Source organism: Chionomys nivalis, chromosome 18 (assembly GCF_950005125.1).
Source record: "Chionomys nivalis chromosome 18, mChiNiv1.1, whole genome shotgun sequence".
Lineage (NCBI taxonomy): Eukaryota > Metazoa > Chordata > Mammalia > Rodentia > Cricetidae > Chionomys > Chionomys nivalis.
The window spans coordinates 15,935,598-15,957,715 of NC_080103.1; the positions used below are offsets into that span (position 1 = coordinate 15,935,598).

General features: G+C 48.9%; 1 protein-coding gene across 1 annotated transcript in view; it reads right to left on the reverse strand.

The window, feature by feature from the left end:
* Positions 1-1,923: 1,923 nt before the first annotated feature.
* Atp1a1 (ATPase Na+/K+ transporting subunit alpha 1) overlaps positions 1,924-22,118 on the reverse strand; it is a 28,754-nt gene continuing 8,559 nt past the window's right edge. The window contains exons 2-23 of the mRNA XM_057793092.1: positions 21,183-21,293; positions 20,365-20,424; positions 18,524-18,727; positions 17,863-17,976; positions 17,436-17,570; positions 17,201-17,318; positions 16,501-16,769; positions 15,816-16,014; positions 15,030-15,139; positions 13,029-13,163; positions 12,340-12,532; positions 10,974-11,149; positions 9,852-9,988; positions 8,770-8,920; positions 7,636-7,804; positions 7,365-7,519; positions 6,798-6,921; positions 5,474-5,619; positions 5,226-5,356; positions 4,655-4,756; positions 2,630-2,721; positions 1,924-2,277 (exon numbers count right to left, since the gene is read on the reverse strand). Of these exons, the coding sequence (XP_057649075.1) occupies positions 2,249-2,277; positions 2,630-2,721; positions 4,655-4,756; positions 5,226-5,356; positions 5,474-5,619; positions 6,798-6,921; positions 7,365-7,519; positions 7,636-7,804; positions 8,770-8,920; positions 9,852-9,988; positions 10,974-11,149; positions 12,340-12,532; positions 13,029-13,163; positions 15,030-15,139; positions 15,816-16,014; positions 16,501-16,769; positions 17,201-17,318; positions 17,436-17,570; positions 17,863-17,976; positions 18,524-18,727; positions 20,365-20,424; positions 21,183-21,293 (3,060 nt within the window). The 3' untranslated portion in view covers positions 1,924-2,248. The remainder of the gene's footprint in view (positions 2,278-2,629; positions 2,722-4,654; positions 4,757-5,225; positions 5,357-5,473; positions 5,620-6,797; positions 6,922-7,364; positions 7,520-7,635; positions 7,805-8,769; positions 8,921-9,851; positions 9,989-10,973; positions 11,150-12,339; positions 12,533-13,028; positions 13,164-15,029; positions 15,140-15,815; positions 16,015-16,500; positions 16,770-17,200; positions 17,319-17,435; positions 17,571-17,862; positions 17,977-18,523; positions 18,728-20,364; positions 20,425-21,182; positions 21,294-22,118) is intronic.

Here is a 22,118-nt window from a genome sequence, read left to right on the forward strand (position 1 = left end):
ATAAACACACATATACACAAATATACTTGCACACTCACACACACGCACACGTATATAAATAAGGAGTCATTTAATCAACAGCCATACCTGAATTTGGGCTATTGGAAGACACAAAGCCTGTGTCTTCAGCCACCTTGTTGGAGCCCCCGCCCTGGTGATTGCCTCAGCATGGGGGGGGGGAGAGGTCTCTATAGCCCCAGGCTTTTGACTTGGGCAACAGTGGCGGATGGCGTCACTGTCCAGACAGAGCACATTCAACAGGGTTGCCTTTCAGGATTAAGATTCAGGTGAACTATCTCATTTAAAGCAAGCAGAAATGTGGCCTGAAACCTTGGGGAACACTGCAAAGGGTGGTCAGGGCAGGTTCAAATGCAAGTCTGTAGGGAACAGTTGTCTGGTCACTGAGGTCACCCTTAGCTGTTTCTGTGATGTCCCAGGGAGAGTCCTGATTGGCTCCCGCAGTGTAAAGAGGGAGGGCTGATAGCCTGGCACTTAGTTTCACAAGGCTGGTTAAGCCCACCTGCTAGGACACTTGGACATCTGCTTGCCTGGAACCGCAGGCTACTTAGCTTCTTTTGCTTTTTCTATTTGGCTATGGCTCATCCAATGACAAGTGCTTGTGAAACAGAAAAGGGCAGAGAGGTTCTGGTGGACAAGGGTGGAGGCTCAGGAGACCGTTTCCCTTGAAGGTATTTCCCAAATTAAAACAGCACAGAGGCAGCAAGCTGTCCTTCCAGAAAAGGCCCAAGGTTCCGGGCTGACTCAAATCTGGAAATAGCTGTGACCTTCATCATCATAGTGTACTCTCATGGACCAACACCCAGGAGTGACAGAAAACAGACACACAAAGGGTCAAGGTTGGGACAGAAAGGCCTGTGGCAATCTAAGCACACAGGGAGGACTTGTTCCTGGCAGTCACCCTAGAGACTCTCAGCAGCCCTTGCCCAGAGCCCTCTAATCCCAGGGTCTTCTGCTTGCTTCATCCCAGTTTCCAGGCTGGGTTGAGACTCCTCTTGTTGAGGATGACTTGCTTGCATCATTCAGCAAAGAGTCCAAGGTAGGAGACAGACCAAGATGTCCCCCTTACCCACCAGTCTTGAAGCTCTGGTGGTAGCAGTAGGGGAAAATGAGGCATTTGCTTCCCTACACACTTCAGAACAGTCCAGAAACATGTCTGACGGATTAAGGCCTCTCAGAAAAGTACACATCATCTGGCAGATGATGGCCACCATTTGGAACTAGAGGTCAGCCAGCTTGTCATACTTCCTGGGGAGTGGCGATGACAGCCAGAGTGCCATTAGCAACCTTGCTTAGGACACAAGGCCCTTGCAGAGATGCTGTTCCACATGACCCTGAAACACCCGGAACCGGTCATCTTTCCCTCAAGGCCTCGTGGCTGCTGCTGGCGTTGATTTAGGGAGGACTCCACAGACTGAGCACCAGAGCACACAGGCCAGACAGCCGTGAGGGCTTTCCCTCTTAGATAAACTGGGTCTAAGGTTCTCGGAGCTCCGCTGTATTTGCAGGGCAAGCAGGAAGGCCTGAGGGACTGAGATCTGCGTAGGCCTCAGCTAACTGAGGACAGGAAATCACTCAAGTGAAGTGTCCCTACTAAGCAGCCAATAACCAAGAACAGGTGGCGCTGTTGCTCCAGTAACCAGACAGTGCCTAGGAGAACTGGACAGGGAAGTGCATGCATCCGAAGAAGGGACAGTTTCCTCTCGGCCCCAGGCTCTCAGATGTGGGTGTCAGTCATCTGGGGAGCTTATTAACCATGCTGTCAGCCTCGTCAGGGCTGGGCTGCCTTTTCTAACAAGCCCCGGGAGAACGAGCTGCTGGCCTGGGGATCCACACGTGGAAACACACACACAGCTCATCAGCACAACCACTGTACCCAAGGAGCGACAAGGACGCAAGGCCAAGTTCCATTATAATAGCCATCTTTATTTGTAAAAATCCAGATATAAAACGTAATCTTTCAGTCTTTCCAGGTTTTCCTTTTTTACAAAAACAAAAAAGGCACATATAAACCTTCCCCACTGTCGTTCCTGTACAGGGTGTTTTCAGGCAGCCCTCCCCCCGCCCCCCGTTACAGCTACATGCTTCATTCCAGGACGTCTGGCTCCCCACATGCTTTGGTGCTTTCCTACCAGGGTAGAGTTCCGAGCTCCAAGACTTGAAGTACACAAAGGGGGGGTGGGGGGGTGCAGTGTGCGGCACGGTGCTCCATGGCGTGCAGGGCAGTGGGCTAGTAGTATGTCTCCTTCTCCACCCAGCCTGAGAGAGAGGGAGGGAGAGAGGGACACGTACAGTGAGTCCACTTTCGGGAAAAGCCGGACAGGGACCCCTTAAATCCTTAGTGTGTGTGTGAGTGTCCAAGGTGCATGCACATGTGTAGGGGTGTTTGTGTGTGTGTGTGTGTGTGTGCGTGTGTCTGAGATCTCAGTTGTAGCGAATTAGCTCTCTCTAGGAATACTGTGTTATTATTAGGTTTATGCCAAGATTTCTTTACATTATGTTTGGTTCATACTTTTTCCAAGTCTTAAAAGCCGTAATCTGTATGGGCCTTAATTTGGTTCTCCATATAGAAGGCACGGCTGTGACCTGCCGCAGAGGAGGCCTCACTTACCGCCAGGGCGCCGCCTGATGATGAGCTTCCGCACTTCGTCGTACACGAAGATGAGGAGGGAGTAGGGGAAGGCACAGAACCACCACGTAGGTCTGCAAATAGAATCAGACACCAAGTTAGACGCATGAACCAGTTCACAGGAAGACAGAGAAAGCGCACGTCTCCAAACGATGAGAGAACCATCAGCTGACTTGCCACCCTGAGCTATGGGGCCATTCCCAGGCTGCTCTTCATGAAGGAAGCCCAACGGCTTCCCCAAGAATCGCGTGGAGCCGACTGTACTTTCTGCTGACAATCTGGGAGTGACCAAACATTTTCTTTCTTCCTTTCCCAAAGTCCTTAAGCTCCCAAGTGCATTTGTCTCCTGCCCTGGCATTTGCAGACAAAGAACTGCCTGTGTGAGTCAAAGCCAGTTTATTCAGACCCTAAACTTGCTCTCTGGCCCTGGAATCTGGGAGGACCAGCTGTGTTTTGAGTTCCCAGACCTGGGGACTACTAAGAGAAGTAGAGCCCCGACAGACAAGAAAGGTTTAAGAGGCCTGGAAAGGTTGCCACCTGGTCCCCAGCAGAGAGATGGGCTCCCAGCAGCCTCCTGCAGGCACCAGGCTTCCTTGACTACAGGCTCCTGGGTAAACAAAAGAAGCCCTGCCCTGCCAGATTTGCCTTAAACAGGAGTGAAAAGGTGACCTCACTGCCTCACTCAAAGGAGCAGGAGCACTGACCAAATCGAGTAGAAGCTGTCAGGAGCAAGTCAGGTCACAAAAGGTCCCAAGTGCCTGGAAAGTGGCAAAGTCCTGAGGCTCTACTCCTCCTCACTGGGACTTCCCAGCTAGCTGTTCAGAAACCTGTGACCTCTTCTTCCCTCCCCCATTCAGCAAGGCTCAGGCCAATGTAATCCAACCTGGGCATTTCTTACATCTGATGTTCTGCAGGCTACTATGGAACCTGATACTAAAACAGCAAGCCAACAAAGAGATATGAGAGGCCAGGATCAGGAGGGCAAGAGCACATGGAGATAACTCCAAGGATTTCAGCCCCAAAGGACTATTGGGTGTGATGGGTTGGGTGGGACCATCCTTACCAAAGACATAAGCAGAGAGGGTAATAGTGAACCAGCTACCATGGACTTGGACAGGCCGTGAGACGCACCCCAGATGCCAGTCTCACCTTGCACCATAGACTGTGCCTGCACACATCTGATGTGACCAAAGGGTATTGATTCAAAGATGAGATCAGTGGAGGGAAGTGTTGGCACGAGGCCAGTGTGAGAGATGGTCCAGATGAGTGTGAGCAATGACAGGAGTGGGTGGAACGCAAGAGACTGATGCTCTCAAAGGCTCTTGTGTTGGAAGAGCGCCATGTTCTGCAGCTCAACATGATTAATCAAGTTGTAGCTGCTCAACCTCAACCATCACTGGACAGCGGCAAACATGTGGAAGTTTCCACCGGCTGTCAGACTTCTTGGTGAACCCTGCTTGTTAAGAACTGAGGCCTAAGAAAAGCACAAAGGCATTCTCTACGTTGAAGGCCGGTTTGCTTCTGAACACAGAATGACCTGGATCGACTTTCTAACTGCTCAGTTCCACCCACGGCTGACTGACTGGGAGGGCAAAGGAACCCCAGATCCTCTCCAAACTCCTTTGGAGCCTCCAGGAAGGTGAAGAGGTGACATGTGACTAGGGCAAGCAAACAGGACCCGAGCCTGAGCCTTCAAAGTCTAGAACAGCTCTCTGGACAGCTGCACTGTGACAGCAGAGGACCTGAGGGCTCAACAGTTTGCTGTTGAGCAATTTCAAGAAACCAGAGCTTGTGCAGTCTCACTTTGGGCCAAATCCTCGGCCCTGGCAGGTCTCTATCTGCTGTCTGGTTTACTGGTGGATCTGGCTTTCCTACCTTCCAGTGCAGAGGAACTCTTAACACACACCAGTCAGAAGCCCAGCGAGAACAGGCGCTCATACACAGCACGAGGGGAAAAGCCACATAAACTATGTCTGCACCTTTTGGAATGCAAGAGGCCCAACTTACTTGAGGGGATACATCCTAAGGGCAGCGCCCATTCCAGGGCAGTAGGACAGGAAAGCAGCAAGGGCCGTCTCCTCAAAGAGGCCAAATATTAAGATCTTGTTCCTAAAAGTCAAGGGAGACCAACGTTTACAAGTTGCAAATGCATATTTCCCTTCTAATGCTGTCTCTGTGTGTGTGGGGGGGGGCGAGGGGGCAGATCAGCACCTAAAATGTCAGCTCTCAGCAAGATCTGATGGGTCGGATGGGGAGGGCTGAGCATTCTACTCTGTGGGTGTGTCCAGCATTCTGACATTGCAACATCTTGTCATCTACAAAAAGACTGAGAACTGCAGGTATATGTAGGGGGAAGGGATTGAGGAAAAAAAACAAAAAACAAAACCTAAAAACTCTTTAAGCAAAGTTAAACTTTTGGTTGGGCTCTATTCACAGGTATCTTGAGTTTGATGCAGGCTGGACACGCCTGGTGGAAAGTTCAGGAACTCGGGCATGGGTGTCAGATGCTTGGCTTATTGTGAAGATGCATTTATAAATAAATCACCAGGTTCTTTTTTCTGTGCCCTCCACAACTTACTTCATCCCCTGCTGGAAGACAGAGTTCCTTCTGGTCTTGCAGATGACCAAGTCAGCCCACTGCACCACCACAATACTGACGAAGAAGGCCGTATGGCAGGTGAACTCCACTATCTTCCTCTGCTCGTAGGTCTGGAAGGGGAAGCAGGTGCCTTAGACCTGGCTCTTCCCCCACACGGTTAGTGGCAGCGCTGCCAGTCATCAGGGTTGGAGGAGCACTGGCTTCCATCCCAGTAAACAGTTACTTACCCACTGCTGCCCGTAGCTGTCCTCCACATCGTTGATCCAGCGGTCATCCCAGGTCTCTCGGATGCCCAGCAGGTGAAAGGGGAGGAAACCGTTCTCGGCCAGAATCACAAAGTACGTGAAGAAGCCTCCCAGGGCCTGGATCATACCTGTGTTAGAAAAACCACCTGAGTGCTAGCCCTCATCCACGGCCCCCCTCTTCAGCCCATCACCCTAGCAGCCTCAGGGCATTGAAGGCAGAAGTGGGGGTGGGTTTTCTGGATCACTGATTGACTAAGGCACAGCACAGGAAGACATGTCAGCCACTGTCTCTTGTGGCCCGAGGGCTGGGAGGGAGCATGTCGGACACACTGGGCTCAAGGCCCCTCTCCACTCTCTGAGAGTTGGCAGAGGTCTTCCTCTCAAAACACTCACTTCTCTTGCCATCCGTTGCTTTCGTCAGGGCACAAACCTTACAAGAAATCAGCTTTCTTGCTTTCTAATCAAAAAAATTCATGGTTTCTCCCCAACTTCAAGACTTTCACACATTGCCATTTTGCTAGCCCCTGAGACATCTTATGGCCACTCCTTTCCTCCTGTCATCCAATCAAGACAAGACACCCCAAGTTCTCCAGAGCAGAGCCATCTTTCTCTCAAAACTACATCTTCCTCAAAGATGCGAGACACTCTCCACTGCTCTGTGATGAGTAGTTATCTCATGGAAGTTGGTCATAATTTCTGTAAGATGCTAATCCATGTTACCCTTCCCAGGTGTTCACAGACCTAACTGCTAACATTAAGTCACTTATGGTGGCTTTCTCTATGCTCTCTTGAAGGAGAAAGGCATTAAAAGTGAAGGCATTTGTATTTTCTATCCCCCAGATCGGATGGCTGGCCCCTCTGCTGGAGCAGAAACCAGTGAGAGATGAGGGTCGGGAGAACCATCATTTGGAGAGGACCCACCGAGCAAATATTTGGTGCCAAATCCCCCATCCCAATGAGATAGAGGAACTTGATCTCTTCCCCTACCACCACGGAAAGCTGCCTGAGTCGAGGAGTGCAGAGCCAGGCACCTGATACCACAGGGCTCTGCGAGGAAGGCTGCTCCCGGTGCATAAAGAGTAGAGTTTCCCCCAAAACCACCAGCTCTCCCACGGCAGCGAGACTCCAGTCTGGTCCCCATCTCCCTTCACTACACACTCAGAACTGAACCCAGGGCCTGACTCTATGGCTGCACTGCCTCCTCATCTGTTGCTCTCCAGTCTGAACCCTGTCACAGCTCATCCCAGACAGAAAATATCCCCTCAGGCCCTTCCCAGTGACTGTTGCACAGAGGGGCAAGGCTCACCTATCTGCCCATAGGCCATGCTGATCAGACGCTCATTCACAAGTTTGTCGGTTTTGGGATTTCTGGGCTGTCTCTTCATGATGTCGCTCTCAGCCTGTTCGTAGGCCAGGGAGATGGCGGGAACCTGGGGGAGGTGAGAAGGGGCAGAGAATAGGTATTAAAATTCTTGCTCCCTCGTAAAGAAAAAAAAAGATTTATGTGAGTCAATGTTGAGCGGGAGGGTTGGAAGGCACTCTTAACCACTGAGTCCCTTGGCCTCTTTTTTTCTGAATGGTTGTTTTTTTGCTGCTGTTTGTTTTAAGCACACGGAACACACTATTAGGGAATCCAGTGTTTTCTTGAGTAAATGGATACAAAAGTGAGAATTCTTTTCTGCTAAGCCAATGTGGACAACTGTCCTGATGATAACCGACACTGAGCCAATGGTGTCAAAGCTAGAACAAACCTGGATATTTTCTGAGAATTTCTTTTCATGCATCAGCCCTACAGGTCCTAGGAACAATGAAAGCCGGCAGCAGCACATGGGGACATGTTACCACCACATGTGTGGCCATGACACTCACATACCATGTCAGTGCCCAAGTCAATGCAGAGGATGGTCACAGTCCCCAGGGGCAGTGGAATGTTCGCGATAATAAATATCAGGAAAGGGGTGATTTCCGGAATGTTACTGGTGAGGGTGTAAGCGATGGATTTCTTCAAGTTATCAAAGATCAGACGACCTAGGAAGGAAGACGTTTTTATTGTACGGCTGAGGAAGACGGGCTGACAAGAAACTGAACGCAAGAGTCGAGGCGCCCTGCCTGCCTGTTGGGGAGCCCCCCAGAAGTGCTCTCACCTTCCTCCACTCCAGTCACGATGGAGGCGAAGTTGTCATCCAGGAGAATCATGTCAGCAGCTTGCTTGGATACATCTGAGCCCACGATCCCCATGGCAACCCCAATATCTGCTTTTTTCAAAGCCGGAGAGTCATTGACACCATCCCCCGTGACGGCCACGATGGCACCCTGCCCAGAGAAGGAGGAGAGGGTTAATAAAGCCCCATTTCTTTGCAGGGATGAAAGGGAGAGGCAGTCAGCAGATTATAGCTCCCCTCCTAGCTCGCAGAGCCTGCACGGAGTTTGGGAGCTATCCTGTCCCAGTGCTCACACAGGTCCCACCCACAATGACAAGCATATTCTCCCTATTTAAGCTAAACTGCTTGGAGGAGTGACCCTGGTAGGTGGCCCTGGGTAAGTCCCATTATTGCAGGTACAATAATGGTTATAAATTAGGGAAGGGTTTCCTGGCAACCTCCACTTCGAGTGAAGACGCTAGGACCCCATCCTGCTGCTCCTGGAGAGTCCACTGAGGCTTAGCTCCGGGCTACAGTATGGACAGGCCCCAGGCTTCTATCACCACGTCATGGCTGAGTCACTCTTCCCATGCCTGGAACTCTCTGCCACACAGACACAAAGAGCCTGTTCTCTCCACTTTGTTCTGCTGTTACTGGACCTTGGGACCCAGGACCCGACCCTTGCAGCTCACTGACCTGCCTCTGGACCTGGGGACCCGGGACCCGACCCTTGCAGCTCACTGACCTGCCTCTGGACCTGGGGACCCGGGACCCGACCCTTGCAGCTCACTGACCTGCCTCTGGACCTGGGGACCCAGGACCCGACCCTTGCAGCTCACTGACCTGCCTCTGGACCTGGGGACCCAGGACCCGATCCTTGCAGCTCACTGACCTGTCTCTGGACCTGGGGACCCGGGACCCAACCCTTGCAGCTCACTGACCTGTCTCTGGACCTGGGGACCTGGGACCCGACCCTTGCAGCTCACTGACCTGTCTCTGGACCTGGGGACCTGGGACCCGACCCTTGCAGCTCACTGACCTGTCTCTGGACCTGGGGACCTGGGACCTGACCCTTGCAGCTCACTGACCTGTCTCTGAACCTGGGGACCTGGGACCTGACCCTTGCAGCTCACTGACCTGTCTCTGGCAGCCCTCCACGATGATGAGCTTCTGCTGAGGAGAGGTCCTGGCAAACACGATCTCTGTGTGGTACCGCAAAATGTCATCCAGCTCCTCAGAGGTCATGTCCTTCAAGTCACTTCCGTGTACCACGCAGGCCTTGGCATCTCTAGAATTGGGATCAGGAAAGTAACCAAGGTCACCATCCATTCACCCAGCACCTCAGAAACAGAACCAAGCCCCAAAGGACTTCCCCGTCCCTTAAGAGCTGGTTTCATTCAGGATTTGCAGACTGTCACATAGTTCGCCCACTCAAGACTCTCAGCCACCTGTGGCGGGTCTGCTTCCCACTCCCCCTCCCCAACTCTATCAGACAGACTGAAATAACACCGACACATTTTTAGAAACAGCAGAGCTGAGAAAAACCTCTCCTAACCCAAATTAGGGTGAGAAAGCCATAGACCAATAACAGAATGAAGACAAAACTAATGTGTCTCAGCTATCTGCTTTTTAATTGTGTGTATACACATAATACATGTGCATGATGTGTCTACACAGGAATGCATGCCAAACCACACATGTGGAGGTCAGAGAGCAACATCTTGTAGTTGTTTCTGTCCTTCTACCTGCATACGTGCTGCAGGTATCAAACTCATCATGAGGCTAGCATGGCAAATACCCTCACCCTGAGCCATCTCACTGGCCTTCTAGTACCCATGTTTCACTTTAATGCTATTTCTCGTCCTCACTGTCTAAGTTATCTGATCAATTGTCCTTTCTCATTTATTTTTCTCCACGTGGACCCAGAAACTGACTGGACACTAATAGTCCAATGGCTAACAGCTTTGAACCAGAAGCTAGTTCAGACTATTTATTATCTGACTTCTCCAGTTCTAGGCACCCCAAACACTTCTGAGCCTCCACTTCCAAGTTCTGCATGACACCACTGTAACAAGCACCCCGAACAGCAAGTACAGGTGGGTTAGTGTGGCTGTCTCCCTCTGAACAAGGTCACAGGTGCATTCCTACTCCTTTGGTTCAAGCCAAGAAACCAAGCAGCTCAGAGCCAAGAAGAGACGGTATTTAAGATCCTGCTGTACCTGGGGTTCACCTGGTTCACTGGAATGTTGAGGCGGGCAGCAATGTCTTCCACAGTTTCATTGCCTTCTGAGATGATACCCACACCCTTGGCAATGGCTTTGGCTGTGATTGGATGGTCTCCTGTGACCATGATGACCTAAAACAGGAAATCGGACAATACGCATCAACTCACCAAAATTATAAAACATGTATTTAAGAAAAGCAACCACAGCCCCAAACCAAGATTCTATGACACCTGATCACATCATATTGCATATTATCACATCTTTTAACAGAAACATAAAAATCCAATTTACTAAGGCAAAGGTGTCTAGGTAAAGGTATGACTAGGTAAAGGTGTGACTAGGTAAAAGTGTGTATAGGCAAAGGTGTGTATAGATAAAGGTTTGTATACTGCTGGTTAGTACTCCATACTCACACAATTCTGAAGGAGAACAGTTAGAGATTTTAATTGTGTTTACACGAGTCTGTGTCAGGGGGCGAGGGAGAGCACAGTGCAAGAGTCCTGGGAAGCCAGAGGCATCAGATCCCCTGGAGCCTGAGGCACAGCTAGCTCTGAGCTGCATGATGTGGGGTGCTGGGAACCAAGTTCAGCTCCCATGCAAGAGCGTAAGAACTCCTTACCACTAAGTCATGTCCCCTGCCCATGTTCCTACTTGTTTTAACATTTAGAAAAATAGCCTTTAAAAGAAACAGAGTACTGGGAGAATTATTTCTATCAAGCTTCTCAATGAAGTATTTTTGTAAGTGTGAAACAGTGGAAACAACACAGTAAACACAATACAACATTGAGCCCAGAAAAGACAGAGAACAAGTCACTGAAAAGTCGGCTGAGAACACCAGGGATGCACCATCCACTGCATTTCCAAATTTAAACCTCTTTTTTTTTTTTGACTTTTCTTTTACATCATTTGTTTCTTTTTACCAAAAATAAGGTGCTTTTCACCCCCAACTTCACATCTATTCTTTATCCAGAATTTTAGTAGTATCTGATTCTTCAGGGCTGCACCCAAAGCTCTGGAAACTGACAGGCACGCCAAGAGAGAAAGTAGCTGCCTAGATCTGGGGAAACAGTCACAGGTAGGGCTCTGTGACGGAACCATGAAACACCTAGGCCCTACCTTAATTCCAGCGCTGCGGCATTTGCCCACAGCATCGGGGACAGCAGCTCGAGGAGGGTCGATCATGGAGATAAGACCCACAAAGCAGAGGTTATCCACAGGGAAATTGACTTCATCAGTGTCAAACTGGAAGCCTTCTGGGAACTGTTCATCAGGCAGAAGGAGGTGGCAGAAACCTGCAAAAGACAGCAGGGCACCCATGAGGGTTTCCAGTGCTGTAGACAGTGAGGGACCACTGAGCCCATTATCCACCCTGACTACCTTGAGCAAGATGTTTCATGTGGAAGAATCTAGTTTACGAATAATACAGAGTCAGTGAAACAAAACCAAAATAGCTAAAGGACAGAATCCACAAGGAGGAACTATCAAGGGACAGGAATATTCCATGTGGAGAAACACTGGACTGACAAGTTTTAGTAACAGCCCATCAGGCTGTCCAGCGCCTATGTGATTATGTCTAAGCTACCTTATCTGGAAAACTGAGGGCATCTCTTCCTATCTAGCTGAGCGCCAATATGGACATTCATGGGAGCTGCTCTAAAGATGAACGCAGAGCAGACATCCTGTGTTACTGCACTCCTGACTCTGCCTTCAGGACCGTGTGATGCTCAGTGGGTAAGAAGTGCTGTGCAGGCTCAAGAAGACTGCATCCTTCTATCTTGGGATTGGCGAAAGCCAAAAAGCAAAATGACTTCAGAGAGGATGGTAATTAATCTTTCATTTGGGCAGACAAGGGAAAGAAACATTGGGTTAGCTTTTCAGAAAGGGTGTGTGACCCAGAGAAATTGACCAAGCGATCGGTTCTCAATTATCCCACCAGAAAGAATCAATAATGGATTTGTAGCTATCAATACATAAAATACTGTGAGTGCCACTTGCCCAAATACATTGGACAGTGGGCAAAATGGGTTTCTAAGCCTCAACAGCTGTCAGCTACAATAGACAGGAAGGATCTTAGCTTTTAGTTTGCTGCTGGTCTTATGAGTGGAGTGGTCAGTCCCATGGGCCATGCACAGTCATCCCAGGTCCTACTTAGGCACACCAAAAATTAACAGATTTTAACTAAGCTTACAGACCATGGCCATAACCAAGAGGTCAGATAATAAAGCCCCTACTCCCACCCCACATCCAGAACTGACCATCACGAGGCCATGAGTCTAAGTACAGGTCAGTAGCAAATCGGCAAGACTCCCTCTCCCAATATAACCATTACGCCTTCACCACGCATTGCTTTAAACAATATAAGGAAAAAAAAGCATCATCAGCAGGAGGGCCCCAGAAAGAACCAGAGGACACAGAGATAGGTAACTGCTGTGGCTATCTATGATAAAGCTGTACTCCGTAGCCATAGGCGCTCCTTGCATACCTAGCACACGCTCTCCAAGGCCTCCCAGTTCCAGGTAGGCATTCTGGAAGGCGTCTTTCAGCTCATCGTCCAGTGGCTGCTCCTTGCCGTGGAGGAGGATGGAGCTGCAGCGGTCCAGGATCCTTTCTGGGGCACCCTTCATCACCAGCAGGTGTTTAGGCTCGGACGTGTTTGGGTTCTTGTGAATGGACAACTGTGAAGGTTATTTAGGGAGAAACATTAGGTGGGGGCATGTGGCAGTCCAGGCTCTCCTAACCAGCCAAGACAGGCTAGTATAATGTTTACAGGCTAGTATAACAAGCTAAGGTCTCCTTTCTGAACCCGTAAATAATCTCATGATACGTGATGCATGCTACAGACAAGAAAAAGAAGCGAACACTGTATTGTGTCTAAGTTCACATGTGAACAGGCATCTTCTGTAAGCATGCTCACAGAGGCAACCCTCCTGAACTCTTGGGGAACCAAGATGCTGGCTACTGCTTGTGTATACAGATTCTCCCCGCCTTTCAGCCCCCAACTCCAAGGTCCCCAACAGCACCTAGAGAGAGGTTTCATTTCTCCTATGATATTCAAATAAAAGGAGACTTTCAAATTTAAAGGGAGACCTTGTAGAGCCCGAGTGGAGAGCATCTCTTCCTCTAGCTTACCTCCCCCAGCCTGCCTTGTGTGGCTGCCCCAGATCTACACACCTGGTACTTGTTGGTGGAGTTGAAGGGAATCTCCACTATCTTGGCATATTTCTCCCGCATCTCCATCACGGAGCCACAGCAGACCTCAATGCACTTTAAGAGCGCTGACTCAGAGGCGTCTCCGGCGACTGCCCGCTGGGAACAGAGAGACATCGCCTGTTAATGCCTGGGCCAGGCTGATTCACAAGGCATCGCCTGGGAACCAGAAAGAACTCTGGATGGACTCCAGTCTCCTCAGTGGCAGAGAAAACAGGTAAGGAGTGACCCAAACCTGGCCGTTCACAGCGACTCAGGCAAGTCTAAGCTCCAGCCCCACCTACCTCCGCTTCAGGTGGACGGGCGCCTGAAGGCATGGCTGCCAGCACACCCTCCTAACCTGCTCAGTCTATTTTCACTTCCGCAGGCCTGCTAAAAAGCCTTACAGTCAACACTATTCACAACTGAACATTGCTGGCTCTAAGTCTGGAAAAAAAAAAAAAACACCCTAATGCAAACACTCTACTCTCATTCACTGGCCCAGACTTTAAAGTTGAAAGGCTCAGGGTTCAGAGCCAGGCAAACTGTGTCAAGGGCAAAGCAAAGGGTTCCGTGCTCTTAACCTAATTCAGTTGTAGAAAAAACAAACCACCTGGGCTGACTGACTCTCACAGCTCAGGCGGTAGCACGGTCAGCTGGCATTTCAGTGGCTGCCTTCACTTTGGGGACACATGCCTATGCTTTCTACGATCTGCTTGCTCTGTCACGCAGCTATCTTGTCCTACTAAGCAGTTGTACCTGTAAACAACTTCTATGCAGGTGAACAGTTTAGACCTCCGACACGAAAGCCTGGACCCTCAGGTGAGCAAAGGGACACACAAGGACAGCAAGCCTGGGTAAGAAGGGTGGTGGTGACGATCACTTTTAAGAAAAAAGAAAGGTCTACAAGAGCTAGTTCCAGGACAGGCACCAAAGCTACAGAGGAACCCTGTCTCGAAAAACCAAAAAAAAAAAAAAAAAAGGCCTATTGAACAGACCGAACTTACTCCCAGAAACCTTGCTAGGGAGGGGTTAGTAATGCTACTGACACAGCTCAGTTGGTTACTTCAAACACCTCTTGAAAATCGCCTTGGTTTTTTTTTTTTTGGTCAGGAAAGATAAAAAATGCCTCCTTTGAGGTAAGGCAAAGCACAAAGCAGCCATCTTCAGTGTGACTCCCTAGACAAAGAACATCACTTTTAAACCAGCTTCAACCCAACGCCAAGCAAACTGCCTTCCAAGAATGAACAAAACCTAGCCTCACAGGAGAAGCCACCTCAGATTCATCCGAGCTGTACTTGCTTTGGCAACTGCGTTTATACAGAGAACCCCACAGGCAAATAGCTTCCCAGAGGACAGATGGAGCCCAGGGAGCCCCACACAGCTCCTTGACATCTGTAACCCACGGTCCTTCAGGAACGGCACTGTCACAGACTCCGTGAGTATTCCAGAAGGCCGACACTATGCTTGATCTTATTTTTGCATCATTAGTAAGCAAGCTAAGGACAAGTGAGATAAGGGAAATACCTGAGCTATTTTAAGCACACAAGTGGCCTAAGGGATTTACTGCAATCTAGTGTATCTGAACATGCAAACCCAGTTAGAGTCACTGACACGGTCTCCCTGCCCCCTTGGTTAGGTGCTAACATAGGAACAAGGGTAAAACTGGTCCACCCAGGTTTTCACCAAGAATCTCTCTCCTCCTCACTGGCTCACTCAGGTCAGATTTTTCCCTTTATTTCCCCTGTTTCCCCAACTGACAGATTGTGGCCCCTAAAAGCACTTCAGCGCTCCAGGCAAGACAATCTTTGCTGAACGGAGCAAAGATTCCCACAAAAGCTCTCAAGCGTTCTTCAGCAAGGTCGGCTTTCTACACACAAAGGTAAGGTGCTGTTTAGTAAGAACAGTGGCCATTCTTACGTGGTGATGATACCCTTTCCACCTCCACCCCCACCCCAAACAAGCAAGAGCAGTTCTGAGGCATACCTTAAGAATAGGCAGGTTTTCTTGGTTTGCCTGAAACACTGCCCTGTTACAGAGACCAGCAATTCTGGACAGAGCGAACCAGGTGGCTGACGTCTTGTCAAAGGAGACCCCTGATGGAAACAAGAAGACATGACCGGAAAATGATGTGTTGACTTTTTAAAAATTAACTAACTTATGTGTGTGTTTCTCTCTGTGTGTGTGTCTGCATGAACTGATGTATCCAGGAGCAAGCAGGCACTCAGAGAGGTGAGAGGCATCAATCTCCAGGAACTGGAGTTAAAGGCAGCTGTGTGAGCTGTCCTGACATAGCTTCTGGGAATCAAACCCAGGTCCTCTACAAGTTCAGCAAATACTTTAACTGAACCATCTCTCTAGCCCCAAGACTGGCTAACTCTGAATGCTGTTGAAGTCCCACAAAAATCCAAACTAATACATCTCACTTCCTCCTTAAACACATTAGCTTGTAGTGGTTCTTAGTCGCATGCATAGGGCAAATTAATTTATATACACACACACACAATTTACCTAACAATAAATATCAAACTAAAAAACACTGCCATGAGCTTAATCAATCAATGAATCAATCAATCAAATAAAATGCAAGTGGGGCTGGCAAGACGGCTCAGACGGAAAGGACTCTTGCTGCCTCGCATGATAATCTGGCCTGGATCCCTGGAACCTGCATCCTGTAAGCTGCCCTCCGACCTCCACATGGGAGCGACAGCACACCTGTGCCCACACACCCAAGGTGAGCAGGTGCTGCAGGGTGAGGTGGCCCAGTCTTACCGCTCTGATTCTCCGTGGTGTCAGCTTCATGGATTTGATTGTCAAACCACATATGGGCCACTGTCATCCGGTTCTGAGTCAGAGTTCCGGTTTTGTCTGAGCAGATGGTAGATGTGGATCCCAGGGTCTCCACAGCTTCCAAGTTCTTGACCAGGCAGTTCTTCCTGGCCATGCGCTTGGCAGTGAGTGTCAGGCATACCTATGGACAGGGCAGGCAAGAGAGGACGTCACTCAGCCAGGCGGCAGTGCCACACAGATTCCACTACATCCTAATATGGAAGAAATTTGTTTAAAATTCAATTTCCCCAACCTTCTCCTGAAGTCAGGATGGTAAAACCTCATGAGGATGGTGGGAACATCCTCCCATTCCCCCCCCCCCAAAACCACAAAATTTATCAAGTGGATCCCCCATAATGAGCTCTAAGATTTTATTTTCCTCCACTGTCCTGTTCTAACTTACATGATAACTTTAAGAACAATGCTATGTTTTTGGGGTTCTGATAAACCTAGGCTGATGTTTTCTCTGTCAAAGTTTACCATGTGATTTGGAACAAAAGGTTAAACAGACAAATACAGAGCATAAATATAGAAGTTAGAGACTCTTCACAAGAGGCTCATGGCTGAGTCCTGCACCCACACAAGCTGATCAGAGTGATGTTGACTGCTGCTGTCCCGGGCATCTTACCGTGACAGTGGCCAGCAAACCTTCGGGCACGTTGGCTACGATGATACCGATAAGGAAGATGACAGCCTCCAGCCAGGTGTATTCAAGGATCAGGGACAGGATGAAGAAAGAGACCCCCAGGAACACAGCCACACCCGTGATGAGGTGGATGAAATGTTCGATTTCTTCAGCAATGGGTGTCTGGCCCCCTTCCAAGCCGGAAGCAAGTGTGGCGATTCTGCCCATCACAGTTCGATCTCCAGTGTACACGACAATACCGCGTGCAGTTCCTTAAGAGTCGGGGAAGGGAAACGGTCAGCCAGGCCAGAGAATGTGCTTGGTTTTGAAAAGAAACCGAATATAAACGCATAGACTTCTGTCCTAATAAGGCCGAGCTCTCTGGATAACTTGCTGTCTGTTTCAAAGCAGAATCTCTGGTGAAAGGATTGCCACACACTGCCAGGAGAGCTGGGGCCATGCTGGCCGGCTGCTATCAGTAAAGGGCACTGTGGGGGGGAAGGGAGGACTCTCTGGGCCTTCCTGGCAGCAGGTAAAGCCTCTCTGGTCTGTGTTGAGGAAAGTTGTCAGAACAGAACCAGCAAAAGGAGGAATTGTGCTTATCTTCTCTCTCTCTCTCTCTCTCTCTCTCTCTCTCTCTCTCTCTCTCTCAACACCCACAGTAAATACTAAGTCACACCTAAGAGCGCCTGACATAGCCTACCTTCCACACAGTTGGTTGAGAAGAAGGCGATGTTTCTTGTCTCCAAGGGGTTCTCATTGGTGAAATCTGGGGACCGAGTCTGGGGTTCCGACTCCCCCGTGAGTGAGGAGTTATCCACCTGTGTGTAAGAGTAGGTAGGTGTAGGGTGGGTACTCGGGCTCACCACGGGCTACTGCGACCCTCAGTTCTCTCTGCCTACTGAGCAGAGCTAGCCAGAAGTCTCCCGGCAACCTACCTTACAGCCGTTTGCAGATATGATCCTGAGATCAGCAGGGATCCGGTCTCCACCTTTCACCTCCACCAGATCACCGACTACGACATCTTCTGCGTTGATGCTCATCTTCTCACCATTCCGAATCACAAGTGCTTGCTTTGAAAGGGAAGACGGTTGACACCATTAGATGGATCCCAACAAGGAAAGGGTAAAGTTCAACATAAGACACCCAAGTTACAAGTGAACTTATCCCAAGTTACCTGAGCCTACAGCAAAGATACCATTCATTATATAAAACACTGCAGCTCTAAGAGTTACACTAGAGCCGTTCCCACTAGAAACTGCTTAGACAGCATCACTTCATACCCAGAGTACCTTAACTTCACATTAATCTATGTAGTGAGAGCCATCCAAATCTCTCAAAAAGGAAGGACAAAGCAGCAGGTACCTGAGGGACCATGTTTTTGAAGGATTCCATGATCTTGGAACTTTTAGCTTCTTGATAATAGGAGAAGCAGCCAGTTATGATGACTACAGCAGACAGCACCACACCGAGGTACAGCTGGAAGGAAGCAGACAAGACTGTTAGCCCCACAACTCTATCTGGAGCGGTCATGGCTGCAGAAATAGGAAATTCACATCTGCACGTTCATCTCTCTGGAGCCTGAGGACTGGTATATGTGTGTGTGTGTGCATGTGGTATGTATGTTTGTATGTGTGTAACATCTTCACGTTTATTTCTCTGGAGCCTGAGGACCAGTGTGTGTTGTGTGTGTGTGTCCACAATAAAATCAATTTCAGTCTCTGGTCACTAACTTGATGAAGCTTTTACAAATATTCTAAGTGAATCTATTTCTCCTGCTATATTTATTAAAACAATACTATCTTTCCAAGTGCTTCTAAAGAAATTTTTCTAGGCAAGTATAATACACCTTAGCGAAGAGCTACGTTCTGCCACCTACGAGTGGCAGCCACAACCTACGCCAAGACCTCAGCAGAGCTGCTACCACCCAGAGCTCTGAGGGACCCAGACTGGAAGAAGGGCTAAGTGCGAAGAGGAAGAGAAAGGGTCTAGGAGGGGACAGTGCCCCCGTGGCCACACGACTCACATCGTCATTTGGAGGTTCCTCTTCTGTAGCACTTCGGATGCCATAAGCCAAGAAACAAAGAATGGCTCCAATCCACAGCAACATGGAGAAGCCCCCAAACAGCTGCCGACAGAACTTGACCCATTCAGGAGTGGTGGGAGGGGGTGTGAGGGCGTTGGGGCCATCCCGGGCCAGGATCTCAGCAGCCCTCGCAGGAGTTAAGCCCTGAGGAGTAGAGAGGCGTACATCAGACAGACCAGACCAGTATTTATAAGACAACACGCTCCCCTAATAACAAGAAGTCCACCGTAGGATTAGGTGCGAAACAGGCTCCCAGCTACAGAGCCAGGTAAAGCCTGCCTAACTCCCGCCCCCTCCCCCAAAGTAAGCAAGGGATTCCAGCAGACAAAACCCATTCCCTTAGGAACCTGTAATACCCTAAGATCTCATTTAAAATCTTTTTAACAGGAACCATGGAAAATCTGAATCAGTTGATTTTTTTTTCCAAGTTTTAGACAGAAAAGGTATCTATCTTAACAAACCGGTTTGGTTTGAGTGATTTCTGTGCGTTCATCCTATCCGGGGGAGGGGCAAGCCCACCAACAGGAGAGCAGGAATCCAAGCGCTTTCTGAGTTAACAGCCAAGCTGTAACTACAGAACTCCATGCTCACAATGGTAACAGAAACACTGGCCTGGCAGCGAAGGGCTCACTCACACGCATACTTCAGCTAACCCCCGGGCAACCTGTCAGTAACAGTGTTCACCGGAAAGGTCACTGCACAGCAGCCTGCACGGTCTAACGGGCCCGAAAACCTGTCTCAGTGACAGACATGAGACTCACATGAAGGGGAGAAAACAGCGTTACTTTTGTATTATCAAAATATCGGGTTAAAAAAGACAGAAGACATTCCTGTCTAAAGTGTCTGTTTATATGTGCTTGGTGTTTGTGTTATTTTTAACATTGGTGTCAACTATTAAGAGTGAGGAAAGAAAAAAGAAAACAGTAAGAGGAAAAGCAAGGAATTACTCAATATCCTCATCTGACTCAAGTCCCTGCTGGGTTATTCACTGTTAGGTTAATAAAACAATGACCCAACATTTGAGCCCCATCTACACCCCAAGCACTGGGTTGGAACCTTTAACTAGCCTGCCTAATTTGGTGATAAACTCTCATAGACTACTAACCGACTTTGTAAGTAAGGGGCACACAGCACCCGAGGTAACTGACTTTGAGTCCCAGATAGCCTGCTGACCTAAGAATATAATGAAAACAAGAAATAATGGGTAAAATGCTTAGAGAAGAGATGGCCAGGCCCACAGCATTGGCAAGAGGGTCTGAGTAGGGCTGAGGCCCCTCTCTGAGCCCAGGGGCAGGCGTTCCAAAGGCCACCCACGCAAGTCACTCCACTGGCTGTGACTCTAAGAGCAAACACCATCTCCTCTCAGACTGTGTTTCACAGTGGTGGTAGAAAACTCAGCCAAAAGCCCTTAGATAGCAAAGATACAAAACCCATTTTGGGGGAAGGTATTTTTGAAACTTGTACACATACAACAGGGTGCCAAAGTTCTGACACACCTCCATGAACCAGGCAAACACAGACAGAAAGGGAAGGAGCCTGGCTTTGGGACCACTTTCAAAACCAGGTGCTCACAGTGCACTGGTTTGTAGCACTAGAAAACAGGGACACTAATGTCCACTCCCATGAGGTTTCAAGGAAGTGAAGTGCTAGCATAGAAGTCCAAGTTCAGCGTGGTCACTCAGCCAATGGTGGCTGTTAGTGCTTCCAGGGTCAGACGCTACGGAACAAAACACAGCAGGGGAACTACAATTCGGTAAGGCAGGCTTTGGATGAGGACATACTCGGCTCAGGTCTGTTCCGTATTTACGGTGGAGCTCATCAAGGCTGAGTTTATGGTCGTCCTAAGAAAAAAAAAACAGAAAAAAAATAAGCACACACCCCAACACCAAAAGGGAAAAAAGCATCATACCACCCATCCCCATTAAGTCATCAGAGAAACTTTCTTCCCACAGCTACACAGGCTAAGCATTGATCTAACGGCTTCCTCAGAGACAGTCAATGCTGGATGACAGATGTCCACCATCACCTGCCACATCAATGCGAGGCTGACACTAGATACCTCAGTCATAAAAGCCTCCTTGGCCTACAGAGGCTGCAGCTCTCCAGGGCTCAGTATACTTCATAGAAAGCAAAGACTGGGGTACCAACCACACTTCCATTGCTTTTGGAGAGTGGATGGAGAAACTGTTTAACTCTTTAATCACTTTTAGAATTAGAGGTTTCAACCTCTACAACCGTGGAAGGAAAACTGCAAAGGAACGAACACTGTGATCACTTTTACACCAGCCCTGTGACGGATGGGCAGGTGCAGAAGCATACACTCACAGTGCGAGATGCTATTATTGTTGTTATTATTATTATTATTATTATTATTATTATTATTATTATTATTATTATTATTTGAGACAGGATTTCTCTGTTTAATAGTCCTGGCTACCCTGGCACTTGCTTTGTAGACCAGGCTGGCCTCAAACTCACTAAACTCTGCCTGTCTCTGCCTCCCAACTGCTTAAAGGGATTAAAGTTGTGAGTCACCACCACCCGGCTTGGTGCAATTAATTAAGAAAATCATAAACCCAATCTTCCTCCCAGCACTTACCATGGAGACTTCCTTCTTCAGCTCATCCATGTCCCTTTCCTTTTTAGCCTTTTTGCCCTTCTTGTCGACATGCTCGGACACAGCCGCGGGCTCATATTTGTCTCGTCCAACCTACGGAAGGGGGAAGGGAGGGGTGAGCTCTGTACAGCAACTGGAAACTCAAGGTTGTGCATTTCGTGTGTGTGTGTGTGTGTGTGTCGCGGGGGGGGGTGGAGGCTGCAGGGACACGTCGGTTTGGACAGCCTCTGAATTTATACTGTGCAGTGCATAAACAAAGCCACCGATGCTGGATTACTGCCACCATCACGCAAGGCATCTGTGCCCATCCTAGGGTGAGGAGCAATGGGGAAATTGTAACAGGCTTCAAAGAGCTTGTCAGGTCAACCTGCATTTGGGGTGAACAATGGTCACTATGTTAAAACCCCTATTCTGCAGTCTTCCGCTCTGCCCACTGAAGGAATGAAACCACGTTTCCATTAGTAATTTCGAGGCCAGTCCACTACCTACAAGTGTTTGCACTGTGAATCACACAGACTGAAGCGGAAGCCCTGAGCCCCACCAGTTAAGGAAGCTTGAGGGAAGTCACTAACTCCTGAGGGTCAATTTCCCTTCCTACAACGTAAGGACAGTCAACCTAAGGCAGCATTTTTGAGGATTTAATGATACACTAATGCCAATCACTCCAGGGATTAAATTCTCACTGCAAAGACACTGCGCGATGTTTAAACATCTGTAGTGCTCACATAAAGACACTGACCGCATTTCATCTTCTCAGACAGAAGTGAATGTCTAAAAGTCCCTAAAGTTTTCTTAAATAACACACACACACCAAAGAGAGGAAAAAAAAGAAAAGAGAAGGAAGGGGAGTATCCACCACATTCTGTAACCTTAAAATAATTTCCCCCCAAATGAAAGGCCCTGGAAATGTTTTGACAT